We start from the raw sequence: 21,751 nt of genomic DNA on the forward strand, positions 1-21,751 counted from the left end.
AAAAAAGAGCTTTCAATAAAGTGGATTGCAGTGCCAAAATAATATAAACAAACAATTTAGATATCTAGACTCGTAGCACGAGAGTGAAATGACGGATAAAGATATAACTCATAGGATTAAAATAGGATAGTTGAAATGTGGAAGTGCTATTGGATAGTTATATAATAGAAGAATACCTATCAAAGTATAGAAGTACGTAATATAGAATAACAATTATAAGATTGGTGGTGTTATATATGCTAGTGAATATTGAGTTGCTAAAGTCCAACATCTCCACAAGGATAGTGATGTGCACTAAAATGGATATGCACTCATACAAAATTACATAATTAAGATTAAAAGTGATTAATTTGTTAGAATTATTCAAGTAGCAGATAAAATACGAGATGTTGCTTGAGATGCAAGTTGAAGGTGTTAAAAAAAGTTAAGAGTAGATCTAAAATTACATGAAAGAAAGTTATTTAGAAAGTGTTTACGAATCATCGGTATCAAGACTTATCTAAAGCTAGGGACAATTTCTTTTCCTTCATATTGACTTAACGGATAAAGTTCAATAACTTAACATAAAATAATTTTACGAATTTAATAATATATCAGAACTTTTAATTAAATCGTTGTCTTGCAATGATTCGTAGTAGGTATCTCATTTGAGTCAATGTCACAAACTTAATTATTAGCCACATATTTGTCTTTTAGCTGGCCTTCCCTTATAAAGTTTATATTCCACTCCTATTTTAGATCTACAAGATAAGCAAAAGCAAAAATATTTCAAAATTCTTTTACCAATAAATAAGTAAATAAATAAAAATGGCTGACTACGATCGGGCAAAAGAGCTCAAGGCCTTTGATGATACAAAGGCTGGTGTAAAAGGACTAGTCGATGCTGGGATAGTTCATATCCCCGAGATCTTTGTCACACCGACCATAACAGAAAATGAATTCAGTGCTCAGAATCTTGAATGTTCAGACATAATTAATGTTCAAATTCCAGTTATAGATCTCGAGGGCATAAATGAAGATGATTTTCGACATAGGAAGATTGTTGAAGAGGTTGGTGAGGCATGTGAGACATGGGGATTTTTTCAAGTTGTGAATCATGGTGTGCCTCAACATGTTATGGATGAGATGATTAGTGGAATTAAAAGTTTTCATGAGCAACCGAATGATATAAAGATGAGGTTTTATTCAATGGAACCTATGAAGAAGGTGATGTTTAATAGTAATTTTGACCTTTATCAATCTAAGTCTGCAAATTGGAGGGATACTTTAGCTTGTCTCATGGCTCCTAATCCTCCTACTAATGATGAATTACCAGAAGCATGCAGGTCATTTTCTAACTTATTTGAAATCGAGGCTTAGTAATTTTTATTGTAGTTGGGTCGAGTTTAATTTTGTGTGGAAAATTATCCATCGATCCCCGGCCTTACCCATTAGCATGGACATAGCTATATGTATATCGAAGGATGATCAGTCGAACAATTTTCGATAAAAAGTTATATTATATATGTATACATAGGTCAAATATTATTTTTTATACATATATATCAAAGTTCAAAAATGTTCTTACCATTTTTATCTAAATTTCTGACTTTCTTTGGACGTCCTTTGAATTTTCAAAGATAAGGTACATTTTCCTATACTTTTTTTTTTGTCTCACCTTTTTATGAAGTGAAACTACTTGCTGTCATCTTTGACTCTAAAATTTGAAGACCATCTATGTGTTTGGCCCTACAACTTTTTTCTGTTTTGTTTTGCTTTGAATGTGTGATTTTCATGTAGTTTTTTGGAAAAATTACCTGATGTAGAAAACATCCTAAGTAATTTCATGACGTAACTAAGATTTGAAAATACCAGAATTTGCAAGTAAAGTTTAGATTTATAGCAAATGTATATGTATTTGATGCCTTAAGTATTTCATATATCTTATGTATTGTTTATTTTATATGTATATGTACTTGATATACATTATTCAATTATATAATTGAACTGTTTTGTAGTTCATTTAATGATCATATATGTATTTGATTCCATGTGTATTTGTATTTGTATTTACAAGACACGTTTGTATTGGTATCCACCTTATTTTAATTGTAATCGTAAGCAAATTACGAAAGTCAAATACTAAAAGGGCAGTCCGGTGTACTATGCGCAGGATCCGGAAAAAGATCCCACCACAAGGTTGTATTGTATCCAGCTTTAGCTTACATTTCTGTCAGAGTCTGTTTTCAAGTCTTGAACCCAAACATTAGCTACTAAATTCTAGCAACACTCAGTAATTAGACAAACATTAGCTATGGTTATTGATCTTTTGCCTAGATGTTTCTGAAATTGTCTTGTTTTTTCTTTGTTAGGGAGGAATTACTTCAATATTCTGAGCACGTCAGGAAGTTGGGTCATATAATATTTGAGTTACTAGCAGAAGCACTTGGACTAAAACCCAATCACTTGTTGGACATGGAGTGTGCAAGAGGCCATTTCATAATTAGTCATTACTATCCACCTTGTCCTGAGCCCAATAAGACACTTGGAATCACCAAGCATACTGATCCAGATTTCTTCACAATTCTTCTACAAGATCAAATTGGCGGCCTTCAAATTTATCACAAAAAGCAGTGGATTGATATTCATCCTGTGACTGGAGCCCTAGTTATCAATCTTGGTGACCTTTTACAGGTAAGTATATCTAAAACAATTTATATATGTCCAGTCAATACTCAATAGTGACATGGCCTAATCAGAGGAATCTAGAGAGTTAGGAGAAAGTTCGACTTGACACTTCATTTTCAGTATAATTAACTAACAATAGATAACATATTCAATATCGTTTTACATGTGGGATATGGAGAAGGTGAGGTGTATGAATGCCTTACTCCTATCTTTATAAGGTAGATAAGTTCTAATAAATCTCCAGCTTTTCAAACATGGATTGAAAGAAATGCAAGAATAAAATATTATGATGAAAACATTAAAGAAATAAAACTACTAACAGTTAAAACATTAGAGATAGTCAAAATAAAAGAAATAACAGTAGTAAGGTAGATTTACGAACAATACGTCTAAACATGATCTCGTCAAGATAAAGTGTTACAGATGTGGTAACTTAGGACATAGTGCTCCTAATTGCAAGCTCCAAAAGCTTAAGTCTTTAGGTCTTGCTGATGATGTTCATGATCAGGTATATGGTTTGTTATACACTTTGGGTTCTGAGTCTGATTATAATTATGATTCTGACTCTGAAAATGATGTTGAATTGCCTGATTTATCTAATAGTGATCACGCAAATGCTAAAATAAATACTTGTGCTGATTACAATGGTGATACTTGCACTTGTGATGAGACTTTTTATAAATTACAATCACAGTTTGAAGATTTAGATTTGAATGTTCAAACACTTACTGCTGATAGCGTTCTTGAATTATTAAAGAAAATTACTGATGAAAAGATTCGTGAAAAAATTATTAATTTTGCTACTAAAAATTCTGCTGATAGAACCCCTAATACCTCAAAAATTGATGATAGCGCTCATATTACTCAAAGTACTAATTAGATTATTTCATGCCATATTCTTTATCTTAGGTAAATAGACGTCTTGCTATGAGTCAACTGCCTGGTAAAGATACATCTTTCAATGATTTAAAAATTGAGGTTGATAACCTGAAAAAGGAGATTATATCTCTAAAAAAAATAAATGATTTGTGATCACAGGATTACAAAAATTTAGAAAGATACTTCTCACAATGATGTTTCTTTCAGTTCCAAAAAAAAAAAGAAAAAATATCAGAAAAAGAGGATGATGATATTGTCCATGATTTTAATATAAAAATGATTATTTTTTAGGTATGATGCAAATTGTTACAACCCATAAATGGTATATTAAATGCACTATATTAATTGATAATGATTTCTCTGTAACTAATATTGTCATGATTGATAGTGGTGCTGATGTTAGTTGCATTCAAGAAGGTTTGATTCCAACCAGATATTTTCATAATACTACTCATATTGTTAAGTCTGCATCTGATCATACTCTTGATATTAATTATAATCTGCCTAATGCATATATTTGCCGAAATAAGATTTGCATTCCGTATTTCTTCTTTTTGGTGAAAAATTAATTATATCCCCCAATTATACTTGGAACACCTTTTATAAATGCATATTATCCTTACACTAATGTTGATGCTAAAGGATTTACTGCTACTTATAAAAACAAGGAGATATCCTACCCTTTTGTTACAGAACCAGTAATTAGAGATATAAATACTTTGATCGAAATGAAGCAACAACATGTTAATTTTGCTACAACTTCAAATGTTTAGCATGAATATTGGTGATACCATGAAATCTGCTAAGATACAGGAGAAAATGAAAATGATCTCCAAACAAATGATTGTTGATGTGTGTGCTGATCACCCCAATGCTTTTGGGATCGCAAACATCATATTGTAACTCATCCATATGAAGATCATTTCTACGAGGATAACATTCCAACGAAATCAAGACCCTGTCAAATGAATGCAGCGTTAGTAGAATTCTGCAAAAAGAAGATTAATAATCTCTTACAAAAGGGTTTGATAAAATATTTTAAATCACCATGATCTTGCACTGCATTTTATGTGAACAATGTTGCTGAAAAAGAACGTGGTATACCGAGATTAGTAATAAATTATAAGTCTCTTAATAAATGTTTAAAGTGGATTAGATACCCTATTCCAAATAAAAAAGATTTATTGTCCAGATTATATAATGCCAATATATTTTTAAAATTTGATTTAAAATCTGGTTATTGGCAAATTCAGATATTTAGAGAGCACACTTATAGAACTGCTTTCAATATTCCATTCGGACAATTTGAATGGAATGTAATGCTTTTTGGATTGAAAAATGCTCCTTCTGAATTCCAGAAGATAATGAATGACATTTTTAATCCATATATGAATTTTATTATTATTTATATTAATGATATTCTTGTGTTTTCTAAAACACTAGAATTGTATTTTAAACATCTTGATATATTTAAAAAGATTATGATACAAAATGGTTTGGTGATATTTAAACCAAAAATGAGTTTATTTTAGACTAATATTCGATTTTTAGGTTATAATATTTGTCAAGGGAAGATAGTCCCTATTCAGTGTTCTATTGATTTTGCTGATAAATTTCCTGATGTTATCATTGATAAAAACTCAATTGCAACGATTCTTAGGAAGTTTGGATTATATATCCTCATTTTATGAGAATTTGTCAAGAGATCTAGCCCCCTTATATGACAAGCTAAAAAAGGGCTTTCAAGGTTCCTAGACTGATAGTCATACAAACTTTGTTAAACGCATTAAGCAACGTGTTAAATCTTTGTCGTGCTTAACTTTAGCTAATCCTACTTGACTAAAAATTATCGAAACTAATGCCTCTAATATTGATTATGGTGGAATACTTAAACAAGTTAATCCCATGATAAGACTGAACGTTTGATACGATTTCATTCTGGAAAATTGACTGATATTCAAAAGAAATATGCAACGGTTGCACATGAAATATTAACCATTGTTAAATACGTTCTTAGATTTTAGGATGATTTATATAATAAATTTTTTTTTGATTAAAACAGATGCTCAATCAGTGAAGTATATGTTTGACAAAGATTTTAAATATGATGTTTCAAAATTAATATTTTGCAAGGTGGCAGGCTCAATTGGCCCTTTTTGATTTTGAGATTTAATATAAAAAAGGAATTGAGCCCTTCACACCCATTTTCCAACCAAAAATAGATACTCCCTCCATCCCATTTTATGTGTCGCCATTTGACCGGGCACGAAATTTAAGAAATAAAGAAAGACTTGGTAATTTTTACCAAATTATCCTTTATTAAAAAATGTGCTCCTATCTTTTTTTTTAATTAAGTAGGACCAATAAAGGTAAAAGTGTAATTGTTTTTTTAAATAGTTACCAAATAAGGAAAGATGACATTCTTTTTGGGACGGACAAAAAAAGAAATGATAACACATAAAATGGGATGGAGGAAGTATTATTTTAGGTTCCGGAAGGGTTTTTATTATTAAAGTGACAAAAGATGAAAATTTATTTCAAAAAAAGATTATTTTTACATTCAAAACTCAGAGTCGCCACTTGGCATAATTTGGTGTGCCAAGTCACCTTTGAAAGATCCTTTTCAAAACGATTTGACTCTTTAAAACTGGTTTGTGAACAGAGATTCCGACTAAGGAATTCTGTTGACCTAGGGGAAGATGTTAGGCACCCCTCGGTCCTGTGGTTCGACCACGGTAGCTTGGTGGAACGTATCAGCTAATTTTGACACTATGAATGTATAAACCACACAAAGCACGCAAAACAATCAATCAAGCAAACAAAACAAAACAATCCAAAATTAGTGTCCAGTCCAATTATACAATCTGAGATAGAAAAATGCGAAAAAATATAAAATCTATTCTAAACTAGTCCTAGACTAAGCTCCAATGCTATACCCAATGCCTCGAACCTTTATCACGATCCTCCTTCGAAGACATAATACGTCGAGGCATTCCCCAGTAAATTAATACATGAAACCTCGGGGTATTCCCCGGCCAAATGAATACACTTGAGTCAGATGCGATAAACTAGAAAACATTCAACACACATTCCACATTCAAACATTCAACCGAAATCTTAATCCTAAATTTGCCTACCCAAACCTACATTAGCCTATTCATTTCAACATATCATAATTCTATTACGCTTCGTATCAATAATCAATCAAAATTACTCCAAATTCACCTTATCCACCTTGCAATTCCCATCCCCAATTTTATGCTCAATTACATAATTAATTAATTTCTTAATTAACACTTCAATTTTTCTCTTCAACATCCAAAATCAACATCAACCATACACACAATAATGATTCAAACATGGTAAGCACATAAAACATTCATCCACAAAACATAATCAAGACTCGAGATAAAAATAGAGATCGAGAGAAAAAATGGATCTCAAATTTTGCTTTTATTTGAGTATTATCCCGTTGAAACACAGCAAAATCCGCACCGAGAACCTCGAACCAACCTCAGTTCGAATCAACCCAGCCTTGATATTTCACTATTTTTACCTAAGCAGTACCAGAATCACAAAGGGGGAAGGCTCGTACCCATTTTTACGTCGTTTTTCAACGAGTCTTGCCGAGGAAATAAAACGGGGGGTCAGTTCTTGAACTGGAATCACGATTTTGGTTTCGCCGGAGCTCTGGTGAGCTTGGTAATCCCAAATATCATAGAATTCAAACCGAATTCTTGGTAGCAATGGGTTTTTTGGTCAAACTCCGGTGGATTTTCCTTCCTTTTTTTTTTCAATTTCCTTCTCTTCGATTCTCTTCTCTCTCAAATTCTCTCTTTCTCACTCAGTCTCTCTCTCGCCTCTCTTTCTCTCACCCTCTCATCTCTTTATTTTGATCACTCCGACTAGCACTCCGCCCACTATGTATATGCATGAGTTTTCGTGTGTGATTCTGTACGTGAAGGGAGTAGATGGTGTACGGGGATGGTGTGTAGAAGATGTCTGTGAGTGAGGGTGTGAATGATCTGTGATGGTGATGAGATATTCTCCTTGAATGTCAGTCCGTGTGTGTATATCGAGTGATGGGTATATATGGAAGGTGTTCGTGAATGGAATGGAAAAAAATGGTCCCCGATCCCCCTTATCAATGATGGAGTGCCTGTATATATGTTTGAGTCCCTTTTTTTTTATTTGGAATGTAGTGTGTATGATCTCCTGTGGGGGGCCCTCCTTTTGTTATTCTGTGAAGGTGTATGTATTCCCGTTGGAAAAAATGTGGGGTAACGGTAGGGTAGTGAGGTGGGCGTAGAGGTAGGGTGTGAGATGGGTGAGTTGGTTAGGATAGGATTAAAACAAGATAAAATTTATTTGGAATTTTATTAAGGGTTGTTATTTTTGTATTTTTGTGGGATATAATCACATGGGTGAGGGCACGCAGTAAGATGGGGGTAAAATGATAAAAATGTTTTCGGGGAGGGACAAAATTAGGTGTCTACAGATAATTTCCTGCCTGATTTTTTATCCAGAGAATTCTTTATTTCCTCTCTGAAAAAATGATAATCACTATTATAAAGGCCCTTTCTTTAAACGCAAATATGCATATTCTTATAATTGAGAAAATCATCCATGCAATTATTGAAGATGAATTTGCAGCCTTCAATTATGAAGAAATTAGAGACGAAGTTGATTGGTATGACTGGTCTGACTAATCTCTTATATGCAGCATGGCTACAGATCTACACTGGCAAATGGCCAGTGGAAGAAATAGAGGCAGAGGAAGATACTCCTCTGGGAGAAGATTCGCCCCCTCTTCATCACAGCCTCAGGCATCATCATATGCTTCATCATTTAATGCCCCAGTGATAAAAAGGGAAAATATGAGCTTGATAAACTCTAAGATTCTGTAGATAGGCGAATCTTCATCTTCACAATCGATCCATCTAGAAGATATTCCGGAGGATCATTCATTATATAGACAATTGCAATCATATCTAACTGCAAAGCAAGCAGATATGTTTGCTAATATTGCAAAGGAAAACGCTGATAACAAACCTTATGAACAAATTGACAATAAAGAGCTGATAATTCTCATTAAAAATTCTGAAATTCAAAAACAAAATGAACCGTGGAAGATACTCCACAAATATTTGATTTCTAACCTTTATTTTGCAGGAGAGTCATATAAGACTCGAACATATTATGAAACAATCCTATTGTCCACTGGAAGTGCAGATACTGAACACTTTCAAGCCTACGATGGAGAGCCAGATGTCCATGGGTTCTCAAAAATCTTGATAAAAAAGATTATTGCACTTGGAGACTGGGGTATGACCTCAATGGCAGAAAGACAGATGTTGCTAAAGGGTTCCAAGATTAACTTTACATACTAGGACTATATTCAGGCCTTCACCAAGACATTATATTACAATAATAATAAACATAAACACACATGGTTTTCGACGAACCAATTCCTAATTGGTGGTCGTATCATGACCCAACTATTCAGATATTACCAGATCTTTTTGTGAAATTATACAAAAGATGGACAAAAGTATCTCCATTCTTAACTGAGTTATATCACTCGGACCACGTCTGCAATTTGGACAAAATAAACCAGATGTACTTTTTTATAAGGGGTAGAAAAAAAGTTTTCATTTTCTTTCTTTCCTTTTCTCTCTCTATGCCAATTTGCTCTCTCCCCTGTCCTCTTTCTTCTGTAAAATATTTTATATCTCCATTCTTAACTGAGTTATATCACTCGAGCCATGTCTGCAATTTGGACAAGATAGACGAAATGTACTATTTTATAGAATTCTTAATTTCGTGGATTCACAAATGAAATATTGGACTAGGATTTACAAAAGAACAGATCCCTTGCTTATACAGAGTATTCTATAAAAAAGTGCATTTGATCTATTTTATCCAATAAAAAAGTGCATTTGGTCTATTTTACCCAAATTGCAGACATGGTCCGAGTGATATAACTCAGTTAAGAATGGTGATAACAGCTAAAGGATCGTGCAGGCGGGCGATAATCCGCACGGCCTACCAAACCTATTGACTAATATCGGAAAGCCTAGTCAGAAAACTAACCGAGGCACCAACCGAAATATAAAAGAATTTCAAATAGTTTATTGACTGTATGGAGGAATAAAATCTTTTTACCCGAACAAAGGGCCTGACAGAATGTTAATACGTACTTATGATGAGCCCATGTGTCTAGCGGTTCTAACCGTAAAAAGAGATGCCCTTTTTCTTCATCTTTTCGGGCTTAAAAGTCATGGCTTGCTTAATGTAGTCACTAAGACAAAGCTACCATAAGCAGTACTAATTTTGACTGTACCAGCCATTTTGGAACCAAGTCAAGAAACTATAGAAAAATTCCTTCATATTTGATAGAGTCTGGATCTTTCGTAGTTACTATGTAAAATAAGTTAGATCTCTAGCATAGATATGAGAAGTTTTTAGCCGGACATAATCACGACTGGAGAAGGGAAGAAATTATTAAAGAACATCAAAATAGAAGAGAATTAAATACCTTATAATAGCAACTATCAGCCTTCTTTTATTCAATCCTTGAAGTATTTTACAGAAGAAAGAAGAGAGAGGGGCGAGCAAACTGGCGTAAAGAGAAAAGGAAAGAGAAAATGAAAACTTTTTTTTCTACCTTTTCCCTCATACTTGAAGGTCCTATATATAGAACAAAAGGAATCTATGCATAGTACTTATGGGTTCCATATCCAGGTCCCTATGCACAGTAGATTTACTGTGTAAATAGTAAAAAAGGGTTCCACATCCGGGTCCCACACATCATGTCACCTATCTAGACATCCTTTCCCTTTTTCAATTTTCGAAGAAATTCCTCTATTTTTGCAGTGGATTCCTCGTTCAGACTATCTACTGAATCGATTGGCTGAGAATCTTGAACATCTTCTGCAATATCATCGCTAGTGATGCTCTTTATTGAAGTATCGGAATGTTGTTCGACAGTTTTTATCAATTATTTTCGAAATTCTTCCAAATACTGCTCTATCATTTTTATTTTATATCCATCATAAACAGAAATTCTTCTGGAGATATATTTCAATGATTTGTCCTCAACAATATTTCTCTGAGGAGCATATGCATATTCCTGAATTTTATTATCAATATTATCCAGGAGTTCTTGCCCATTCAGTTTTTTAGTTCTTGGGTCCTTGCGCATTAGCTTGTCCCAAAAATAATTATAGAATACTCTGTATAAGTAAGGGATCTGTTCCTTTGTAAATCCCAATTCAATATTCCATTTGTGAATCCATGGAATTGAGCATTCTATAAAAAAAAGTACATTTGATCTATTTTGTTCAAATTGCAGACATAGTCTGAGTGATATAACTCAGTTAAGAATGGAGATACTTTTGTCCATCTTTTGTATAATTTCACAAAAAGATCTGGTAATATATGAATAGTTGTGCCATGATACGACCACCAATTAATAAACCAATTAGGAATTAGTTCATCGAAAATCTTCGCACATATTTTAATAAGTCATGTGTGTTTATGTTTATTATTATTGTAATATAATGTCTTGGTGAAGGCCTGGATATAGTCCCAGTATGTAAAGTTAATCTTGGAACCCTTTAGCAACATCTGCCTTTCTACCATTGAGGTCGTACCCCAGTCTCCAAGAGCAATAATTTTTTTGTCACGATTTTTAAGAATCCATGGACATCTGGCTCTCCATCGTATGCTTGAAAATGTTCAGTATCTGCACTTCGAGTAGACAATAGGATTGCTTCATAATATGTTTGAGTCTTATATGACTCTCTTGCAAAATAAAGGTCAAAAATCAAATATTTGTGAAGTATCTTCTACGATTCATTTTGTTTCTGAATTTTAGAATTTTCAACGAGAATTATCAACTCTCTATTGTCAAATTGTTCATAAGGTTTGCTATCAATATTTTCCTTTTCAATATCAGCAAACGTATTTGCTTGCTTTGCAATTAGATATGACTGCAATTGTCTATATAATGGATGATCCTCCGAAATATCTTCTAGATGGATTGATTGTGAAGATGAAGATTCGTCTATCCGTGGAATCTTAGAGTTTATCAAGTTCATATTTCTCCTTCGTATCACTCGGGCGTTAAATGATGAAGCATATGATGATGCCTGAGGCTGTGATGAAGAGGGGGCGGATCTTTCCCCAGAGGAGTATCTTCCTCTGCCTCTATTTCTTCCTCTGGCCATTTGCCAGGGCGGATCTGTAGCCATGCTGCATATAAGAGATTAGTTAGACCAGTCATACCAATCAATTTCGTCTCTAATTTCTTCATAATTGAAGACTGCAAATTCATCTTCAATAACTGCATGGATGATTTTCTTAATTATAAGAATATTCATATCTATGTTTAAAGAAAGGACCTTTATAATAGTGATTATCATTTTTTTCAGAGAGGAAATGAGTGTAAAAATTCATTTTTCACTTAAGTATTCTCTGGATAAAAAATCAGGCAGGGAATTATCAATTCCTTTTTTATATTGAATCTCAAAATTAAAAGGGACCAATTGAGCCTGCCACCTTGCAAATATTAATTTTGAAGCATCATGTTTAAAATATTTGTCAAACATATACTTCACTGATTGAGCATCTGTTTCAATCAAAAAATTTTGATTATATAAATCATCCTGAAATTTAAGAACACATTTAACAATGGTTAACATTTCATGTGCAACTGTTGCATATTTTTTTGACTATCAGTTCATTTTCCAGAATGAAATCGTATCAAACGTTCAGTATTATTATGGGGATTAACTTGTTTAAGTATTCCACCATAACCACTATTAGAGGCATCAGTTTCGATAATTTTTAGCAAAGTAAAATTAGTTTAAGTTAAGCATGACAAAGATTTAACACGCTGCTTAATGCGTTTAACAAAGTTTGTATGACTATCAGTCCAGAGACTTTGAAAGCCCTTTTTTAGCCTGTCATATAAGAGGGCTAGATCTCTTGACAAATTCTCATAAAATGGGGATATATAATTCAAACTTCCTAAGAATCATTGCAATTGAGTTTTATCAGTGATAACATCAAAAAATTTATCAGCAAAATCAATAGAACGTTGAATAGGGACTATCTTTCCTTAAAAAATATTATGACCTAAAAATTGAATATTTGTCTGAAATAAACTCATTTTTGGTTTAAATATCACCAAATCATTTTGTATCACAATCTTTTTAAATACATCAAGATGTTTAAAATGCAATTCTAGTGTTTTAGAAAACACAAGAATATCATCAATATAAGCAATAATAAAATTCATATATGAATTAAAAATGTCATTCATTATCTTTTGAAATTCAGAAGGAGCATTTTTCAATTCAAAAGGCATTACATTCCATTCAAATTGTCTGAATGGGACATTGAAAGCAGTTCTATAAGTGTGCTCTCTAAATATCTGAATTTGCAAATAACCAGATTTTAAATCAAATTTGAAAAATATATTGGCATCATATAATATGGATAATAAATCTTTTTTATTTGAAATAAGGTATCTAATCCACTTTAAACATTTATTAAGAGTCTTATAATGTATTACTAAGCTCGGTATACCACGTTCTTTTTCAGTAACATTGTTCACATAAAATGCAATGCAAGGCTATGGTGATTTAGAATGTTTTATCAAACCCTTTTGTACGAGATTATCAATCTCTTTTTTGCAGAATTCTACTAACTCTGCATTCATTTGACAGGATCTTGATTTCGTTGGGATGTTATCCTTGCAAAAATCATCTTCATATGGAAGAGCAAAAATCATCTTCATATGGAAGAGTTACGATATGCTATTTACGATCCCAAAAAGCATTGGGGTAATCAGCACACACATCAACAATCATTTGTTCGGAGCTCATTTTTATTTTCTCCTGTATCTTAGCAGATTTCGTGGTATCACATGCTAAACATTTCAAGTTGCAGAAAATTAACATGTTGTTGCTTCATTTCGAGCAAAGTATTTATATTCTTAGTTACTGGTTCTGTAATAAAAGGGTAGGATATCTCCTTGTTTTTATAAGTAGCAGTAAATACTTTAGCATCAATATGAGTGTAAGGATAAATTGCATTTTAAAAGGTGTTTCAAGTATAATTGAGAGATATAATTGATTTTTCATCAAAGAGAAGAAATGTGGAATGCTAACCTTATTTTGGCAAACATGTACATTAGGCAGTTTATAATTAATATCAAGAGTATGACAGATGCAGACTTCAAAATATGAGTAGTCTTATGAAAATATCTGGTTAGAATCAGACCTTCTTGAATGCAACTAACATCAACACCACTATCAATCATGGCAATATTAGTTACAGAGAAATCATTATAAACTAATATAGTGCATTTAATATACCATTTATGGATTGTAACAATTTGCATCATACCCAAAAACTAATCATTTTTATATTAAAATCATGGACAATATCATCGTCCTCTTTTTCTGACATTTTGTTTCTTTGGAACTGGAAGAAACATCATTGTGAGAAGTATCTTTCTCAATTTTTGTAATCCTGTGATCACAAATCATTTGATTTTACTTTAAAGATATAATCTCCTTTTTTAGGTTGTCAACCTCAATTTTTAAATCATTGAAAGATGTATCTTTTTCAGGCAGTTGACTCATAGTAAGACGACTATTTACCTCAGATAAAGAATATGGCATGAAATAATTTATATCATTACTTTGAGTAATATGAGCGTTATCAGCAATTTTTGAGATACTAGGGGTGCTATTAGCAGAATTTTTAGTAGCAAAATCAATAATTTTTTCATGAAGCTTTTCATCAGTAATTTCCTTTAATAATTCAAGAACTCTATCAGCAGTAAGTGTTTGAACATTCAAATCTAAATCTTTAAACTGTGATTGTAATTTATAAAAAGTCTCATCACAAGTGCAAGTATCACCATTGCAATCAGCACAAGTATTTCTATTAACATTTGCGCGATTACTATCAGATAAATTAGGGAATTTAACATCATTTTCAGAGTCAGAATCATAATTATAATCAAACTCAAAACCCGAAGTGTATAACCAACCATATATCCAATCATGAACATCACCAGCAAGACTTAAAGACAAGCTTTTGGAGCTTGCAATTAGGAGCAATATTTCCTAGGCTACCACATCTGTAACACTTAATCTTGGCGAGATCACGTTTAGACCTATTCTTCATAAATCTAGTAGACTTATGATGGATTTTACGCGTCTCACGCTTTTGTTTGGATCTATGTCTAAATCTCTTTTTCCTATAAGGATTATCAGACTTGGAATATCTTTAGCCCTTTGTCTTAGAAGTGGAAACAAGGTTATCCATACCAAATTGTCCACAAAAATTTTCTAATTGGGATCTTTCCCTGAGCTTATCAAGCTTAATTTGTCTATACAATTTCAACTCATTACACGAGCTTAAGACTTCCTGAGTACAGGCTTCTATAAGCTGACCATGGGTATAATTCTCCCAGGGTATTTCACCATATGAACCCCTAAGTCTTTTTCTAACCCTTTCAGCAAAAAGAAGAGGAAGACTATCTATGAACTTAGCTTTTCAATGCATATCTATTTTTGGATAAATCCATGACCTTACTTAGAAAGGTGTCTTTATACCACCTAAATTCACCTAATGTCTTCCATCTAAGACCATTTAAGAGTGTTCGAGTATTTTCATACTGGTTGGTAAATCTACCTCCAAAATATTGTAATATAGTAAGCATAAAAGTATAAACAACATCTTTCCTATCAGAAGGTAATTCTCTTCGTAGGTTATCAACACCAGAAGTGGAATTCTTAGCTTCAAATATTGTTGTTCTATTTTCATTAGTCAAGAAATTGTCCTACCAGCTACAAAGTTGACCAGTAAACCCGCAACAATCATTTTACAGATGACTGTATCTGTACATCTTTGACGATTCTCGACAAAAGCCTTGGCTTTTGATATTGTAGAATACATCAACATACGATGAACAAAGACAGATAGCTGTCTTTCGGACAAGCCATCCAAGTTCCATTCATAAATTGCATCTCCATTATAAGACGTATTAGTTTGTGTCCAATCTCTTTCTTATATCAGAACATCTTGAGGAGTTGGACGCGGATAATAATTAAAAGTCATGCGGGTTATATCAACATATTTTTTCCCGGTTGTTTTTAACCAAACCTCTGAGCTTATTGAGCTCTGAGTGAATTTCATTACCAATATCTGAAGTAGATTCCATGATATCAGCAAAGGCATTAGACCAATCAAAGGGTTTAATGTTTAAACTGAAAAACTTCTTATGAAGCAGTTTTTCTAATTCTTCTATATGAGATAATTTTTCAAACCCCTCAATATCTAAAGGTCTCTGAATACAGGGTTTAGTTGTCAAGTCTTCTATCTTACTTTTTGAAGTGGAAGCAATATCAGATAGCTTTGAACTAACACTAAGCTTTTTTACCATCTTAATCAATTCATCAAGTTTTTTATCAAGAAAAGTAATATGTTTTTCCAAAAATTTCACATATAAACTCAAATAATTATTCTGAGCAATCAAATTATTTATTTCTGCAATAGTTACTTTATCAGTCTCATTATCAATGAATTTTTGAAATGCAGAAAATGTAATACCGGGATTATTAGGCAATATAAAAGGTGATTGGGGAGGGTAAATTGTTTGAAGAATATTATCACTCGCATCTTGATAAGATCTTTCCAAAATCTTAACATATAATGGCAAATGTGTGGTTATAAACCACGACACAAAGCACACAATTTGATTATGTAATGCACACATCTCATAAAATTCTTGAGAAATATTATTTAACTCATCTGGACTATAAGTCTCAAAGAACCAAATTCTAATTAGTTTCATTTTTTATCAAAAAAAAACTTTTTTAATATAACTCCTTGCCTGAGAACCAGGACTAAAATCAATTTGGTAAGGAATCATATTAAACACTGTTAACATCAAACTCCATTTTAGAAGGAGTTGGGTTATCCCTATCAGAGATATTATCACTATCCTAAACAATATTTGTTTTAGAATTGATTTTAATCTTTTCTACAAAGCTAGTAGATGCAGGTATAGAATCAATAGTATGCAAAGATGTTGCACGATTCCTAGCCGGACCATAAACTGGTTCAGTAGAAGATATATGATGTATAATAGGCAATAATTTAGGCATGGAAAAGGAATAATAATAATAATAATAATAATTATTATTATTATTATTATTATTATTATTATTATTATTACCATATATAGTAAATATCTACTTTACTATATATAGTAAATATCTACTTTACCATATATAGTGAATTTCTATTTATGGAAAAGTTAGAAACCCCAAGGTTAGTTTTCCCCTATAAATAAAGGGGTTTTCCCTCATTGTAATTCACCCCATCAAGAGATCTCTCAAGAGAAATAACAAATACTCTCTTTGTTCTCTCTACTCTTCTTCTTTATTCTTTATTAGTTTATAATACGTTATCAGCACGAGACTCTGCCGTCTCAAATTTGAAGGCAAAAGTATTATTTTTTTTCTTTTTATATTGCTAATAATCTTAATAAATCTAAGTTCATTGCCTCGAGCAAGAACTATATTTCATGGGTATTGAATGTTGAAATCCACTTAGATGCTATGGGTCTTGGAGATGCCATAAAGAAAGAAATACAACATCTAATCAAAATCGTGCTAAGGCTATGATTTTCTTGCGTCATCATCTTGGCAAAATTATGAAAATTGAATGCCTTACTACCAAGGATCCACTTGTTTTGTGGAATAGCCTAAAAGAAAAATTTGACCACTTGAAGATAGTCATCCTCTCAAAAACATGATATGAATGCATGCATCATGAAAATAAGATGTTGGGTTCAAAACTCATCGATTTATGGCCTAAGACGCCTTCATATGAATATGAATAAGACATTGAGTTTGAGCATTATGATGATAAGATGTTGGGTTTAAGTCCCATCGATTTATGCCTAAGACGCCTTTATATGGGTAAGACGTTGAGTGTGAATCTCAATGCACCACATTGATGATATTATGATGGTTAAGGCAAAATAATGTGCTTTTAATGAAAATGCATGAAATATGTCTCATTGAACATGCTCCATTATCTTAAGTAAATGTGGTAGCAGTGCATAATATGTCTGAAAGAAGATAAGTGATTGAATGCACGAATATACGCGTGGAGGGACAATATGCTAATGATCATCAAAAGTGATGATATTTTCACACGCATATTATGATCATAAGATAATTAGAAAAAAATTATCTAGATCATATGTATGCCTCGATTTGCTCTTGGGGTAGCAATATTATGAAAGAGGTTATAAGATATCAAAATCTGATAGGCTTAAGACACGATTATATTACATTCCTGGGGTATGAGAAACTTATGAATACAAACGTGAACTTGATTGTGATGGTATCACAACTCACCTCCGGAAGAGACAGAATAATTGAGAAGAGTTATTTTGAAATCTACTTCTAAAGTAGTAAATCTGAAATTTATTATGTAATAGTAAATCTGAAATTTACTAAAGAAAAAAAATACATGTCATGGTAAACTTGTGTTTACTACTATAAATGAGTTCATAAGTTGATATCAATGACTGTGACATCTCGAAAATGTGCATATTGAGTATTAGACATGTATTGAAGAACTAGAAAATTCTTCAAGAATTATTTATATCGCTTGTTCTCATGATAAGTTGGTTGGATCAACTAATGTTGGGATTGGATCCCTTAAATCTGAAAAGTATAAAAAGTGAATATGAGCCTGTTCACCTGTCATGTGATCTATTAAGATGCTTCCATATAAGATGATCACTTGTACATTTATTGTCAACCCGCAGTTTGACATTCACAAAGTTGCTTGCTCAATAAAATTGAGCTAAGAGCATAATTTTCAAATTGTGTAATCAAGACAATTTATCTTGATGATAATGGTTTGGCATTGAATGCCTTCGATAAATAGCTAAACCATTACTAATGGGAACAAAGTTTCATTTGTTGGTCTGAAATATGATATGTTGCATACAATTATATGTATTAGACCAATAAATTATGATTATTTCTTCCCTCTCAATTGGTTCAAGGCCAGGAACCAACTATTTCATCTAATAGTTTTGATGTGTGGTATACGATTAATGAATATACCATGATGCACAAAGATGGATTACTCAAAGAAGATGGAGGATGTATGTTAGTTTTCCTAACATAAGGAGGGGGGTTATAAGCAGCTAAGAAATATGTTAGGAATTATCATCAGATCCTCATTCAAAAGATAATTCAAGTTAAATGTCGAAAGCATCTCATATTTAAGCTACAAGTGATTTATTTTGTGTCCCTAAAGGACAAAATCTATGCATGCGTTAAGCGTGGTAGACCAATCGGTTCCAAATGAAATAATCCTTGAAAAATAAGGAGCAAATAATCATAATAAGAAGACAATGTGCTCTTGAAGAGCCTACGACATAACATTTCATGAAACCTTATGAGAGGTTTAGGTACCTGAAAATGATAAAGTGTTGAGATTTCAAAATGTTATGTCATACTATGAACCGATATGAAATGATATCTTTGATACAATATTAGCGCAATATTATAAAAGATTATGAGAATCCAAATTCTACGTTTATTTACGTATGCTGACATAGGAAAAATTATCAAGTGACCTGAAAGGATGCATTTTGGTAAGCGTAAAAGTTATTTGATTTGCAGTCCAGACACTTGAAGATGTCACACTTGACATGTTGGATATTGTCACTTGACAATAATCTATATGAAAATCCCTAAAGGATTAAAAATGCTTGGAGCATATAAAGTTTCTACGAAACTTTTTATTATCCTTATAAGAGATAATTTGATGATTTGTGTATCATTGGAACTCTTGGAGAGTTTTCAAAAGCAATAAAATATTTGCTTAAATGAGAAACATGCAAAATTGATTAAGGATCCATTCCGACCTTAAGAAAAGAATGAGGAACTCCTTGGTTATGAAATACCATATCTTCGTACAATTGATGCAATAATGTATCTTCAAAATACTATAAGAGCCGATATAGCCTTTTTTTGGTTAATTTATTAGCAAGATATAGTTTTGCTCCTACTAGGAGACATCGGAATAAGATCAAACACATATACGGTACCTAAAGTGACTACCGATATGCTTATTTATTCTAAAGATTGTAGTCCCGATCTTGTTAATTATACTAATGCTGGGTATTTATTTAACCTGCATAAATCTCGGTCTCAAAAATACAATGTGTTCATATGTGGGGATACTGCCATATCTTGGAGATATACAAAACAGTCTATCTAGCCACTTCATCGAATCATGCTGAGATAATAGCTATTCGTGAAGTAAGAAATAATGCAACTTACATAGCACATTTTAATGGAGGATTCATAAAAGGAGATAGAATGAAGCACATTTCATCAAAACTTTTCTACGTACATGAGCTACAAAAGAATGGTGATATTAACGTACAACAGATTCGTTCAACTGACAATATGACTGATTTATTCACCAAGTTTCCTTCAATTGCAACTTTCAAGAAGATGGTGCACAAGATCGAGATACAAAGGTTCAAGGATGTCCTCATTAGGGAGGAGTTAATACGCGCTATACTCTTTTTCCCTTACTAGATTTTGTCCCACTGAGTTTTCCTTATAAGGTTTTTAATGAGACAACCGTTATGCGTATTGTTATAGAGATGTGTACTCCTTTTTCTTCACTAGATTTTTTTTGCCACTGGGTTTTTCTAGTAAAGTTTTAACGAGACGCATTATCTATCAATTAGACATTCAAGGGGGAGTGTTATAAATATATTACCATATATAGTGAATGTCAACTTTACCATATCTAGTAATGTCTATTTATGGAAAAGTTAGAAACTCTAAGGTTAGTTTTCCCCTATAAATAAAGGGGTTTTCCTTCGTTGTAATTCACCCCATCAAGAGATCCCTCAAGAGAAATAAACAACAACAACAACAACAATAATAATACTAATATTGAAAGGGAACATGAAGGTGCTCTAGACTAGAACTCTGTTCTATCACTAGAAAGGAGAAAATTTTTGACTGTCCGTGATCTATCCTAATCCTCGACCTCTCTAAGTTATATATATATATAATTATATATCAAGACACATGAGAAAACAATATACTGGTTTAAACTCTAAAATATTCAATATGAATTTAAGTTATACACTCTTAAGTGAGATGTCATCCTTAATTTACCTATTATGATAAGTAATCGACCTTATTTTTTGGATTATAAATCTCAAGGTGTTATGAAAACTCGCTTCTATTTATTTTTTATGTAACTTGATGGCGTAAGAAATTATATTAACAATACATATAACTTAAATTCAATTTTCTACCCAATGCAGCTTCTATCAAATGACAAGTTCAAAAGTGCTGAGCATAGAGTATTAGCAAAACAAATTGGACCAAGGATTTCAATTGCATGTTTTTTCACAACTCAACTTCAGCCATTTGAAAGGCTTTATGGGCCAATAAAGGAATTGTTATCAGATGAAAATCCTCCATTGTACAAAGAAACAACAGTGAGAGATTATGTTTACTATTACAACTCCAAAGGACTTGGGGCTCGACCTTCGCTTCTCCATTTAAGGATATAGGTTTTCTCTTTGATGCAACAACTATTTAATTTAAAAGTGTTTTCTCTCTCTTTTCTTTAAGCAAAGTTTGTTAAAATTAGCGATGTACTAGAATTAAGGTGTGTTGTGAAAAAGAAAAATTCTGGACGAAATTAGGCATTCTGTCTCGCTCATGTCATTATACCGACATGTCCAAAAGCGAAAAAATTCTCGCTATTACGTTCAATCAATGTGATCAACGCTGTTATAGCAACATGTGATGCTATAGCGATGCCGCTGTAGCATCGCAGGAGTATACTCAAGGCAGAAAAAGTGGATAATTTTTTTCAGCATATCATGATCGTGATATTTTTTCTGCATAATTTTAATGGTTAATTATTTGAAATTCTCATCGAGGTGATGGTGGAGAAATATTATTATCTTGGTACGATTTTGATTTGATTCCTGATTTGTCTTTGATTGTATACGACTCATCACATCTAAATGAATTCTGACATCAAGTACCCAAGATAGATAGCTTTTGTCCAATTTATTCAACGCAAAAAAGTGCAAGTTTAGAAAAAT

General features: G+C 32.4%; 1 protein-coding gene across 4 annotated transcripts; it reads left to right on the forward strand.

Annotated features, from left to right (window-relative positions):
• The first annotated feature begins 724 nt into the window (after positions 1-724).
• Positions 725-21,521, forward strand: LOC107870297 (1-aminocyclopropane-1-carboxylate oxidase homolog 1). 4 transcript variants are annotated; one of them, XM_047412497.1, is made up of 3 exons: positions 725-1,325; positions 2,352-2,673; positions 13,281-13,625. In XM_047412497.1, exons 1-3 carry the CDS (start codon positions 808-810, stop codon positions 13,485-13,487), a joined length of 1,047 nt encoding a protein of 348 aa, XP_047268453.1. In that variant the 5' UTR covers positions 725-807; the 3' UTR covers positions 13,488-13,625. The 4 variants fall into 4 exon arrangements, with proteins under 4 accessions (XP_047268453.1, XP_047268454.1, XP_047268452.1 ...); XM_047412498.1 differs by lacking the exon at positions 13,281-13,625 and adding an exon at positions 8,719-13,274 and having other exon boundaries at positions 726-1,325; XM_047412496.1 differs by lacking the exon at positions 13,281-13,625 and adding an exon at positions 20,957-21,521 and having other exon boundaries at positions 727-1,325.
• Positions 21,522-21,751: the final 230 nt, after the last annotated feature.

The sequence above is a fragment of the Capsicum annuum genome, chromosome 5 (genome assembly GCF_002878395.1).
Source record: "Capsicum annuum cultivar UCD-10X-F1 chromosome 5, UCD10Xv1.1, whole genome shotgun sequence".
Taxonomy (NCBI): domain Eukaryota; kingdom Viridiplantae; phylum Streptophyta; class Magnoliopsida; order Solanales; family Solanaceae; genus Capsicum; species Capsicum annuum.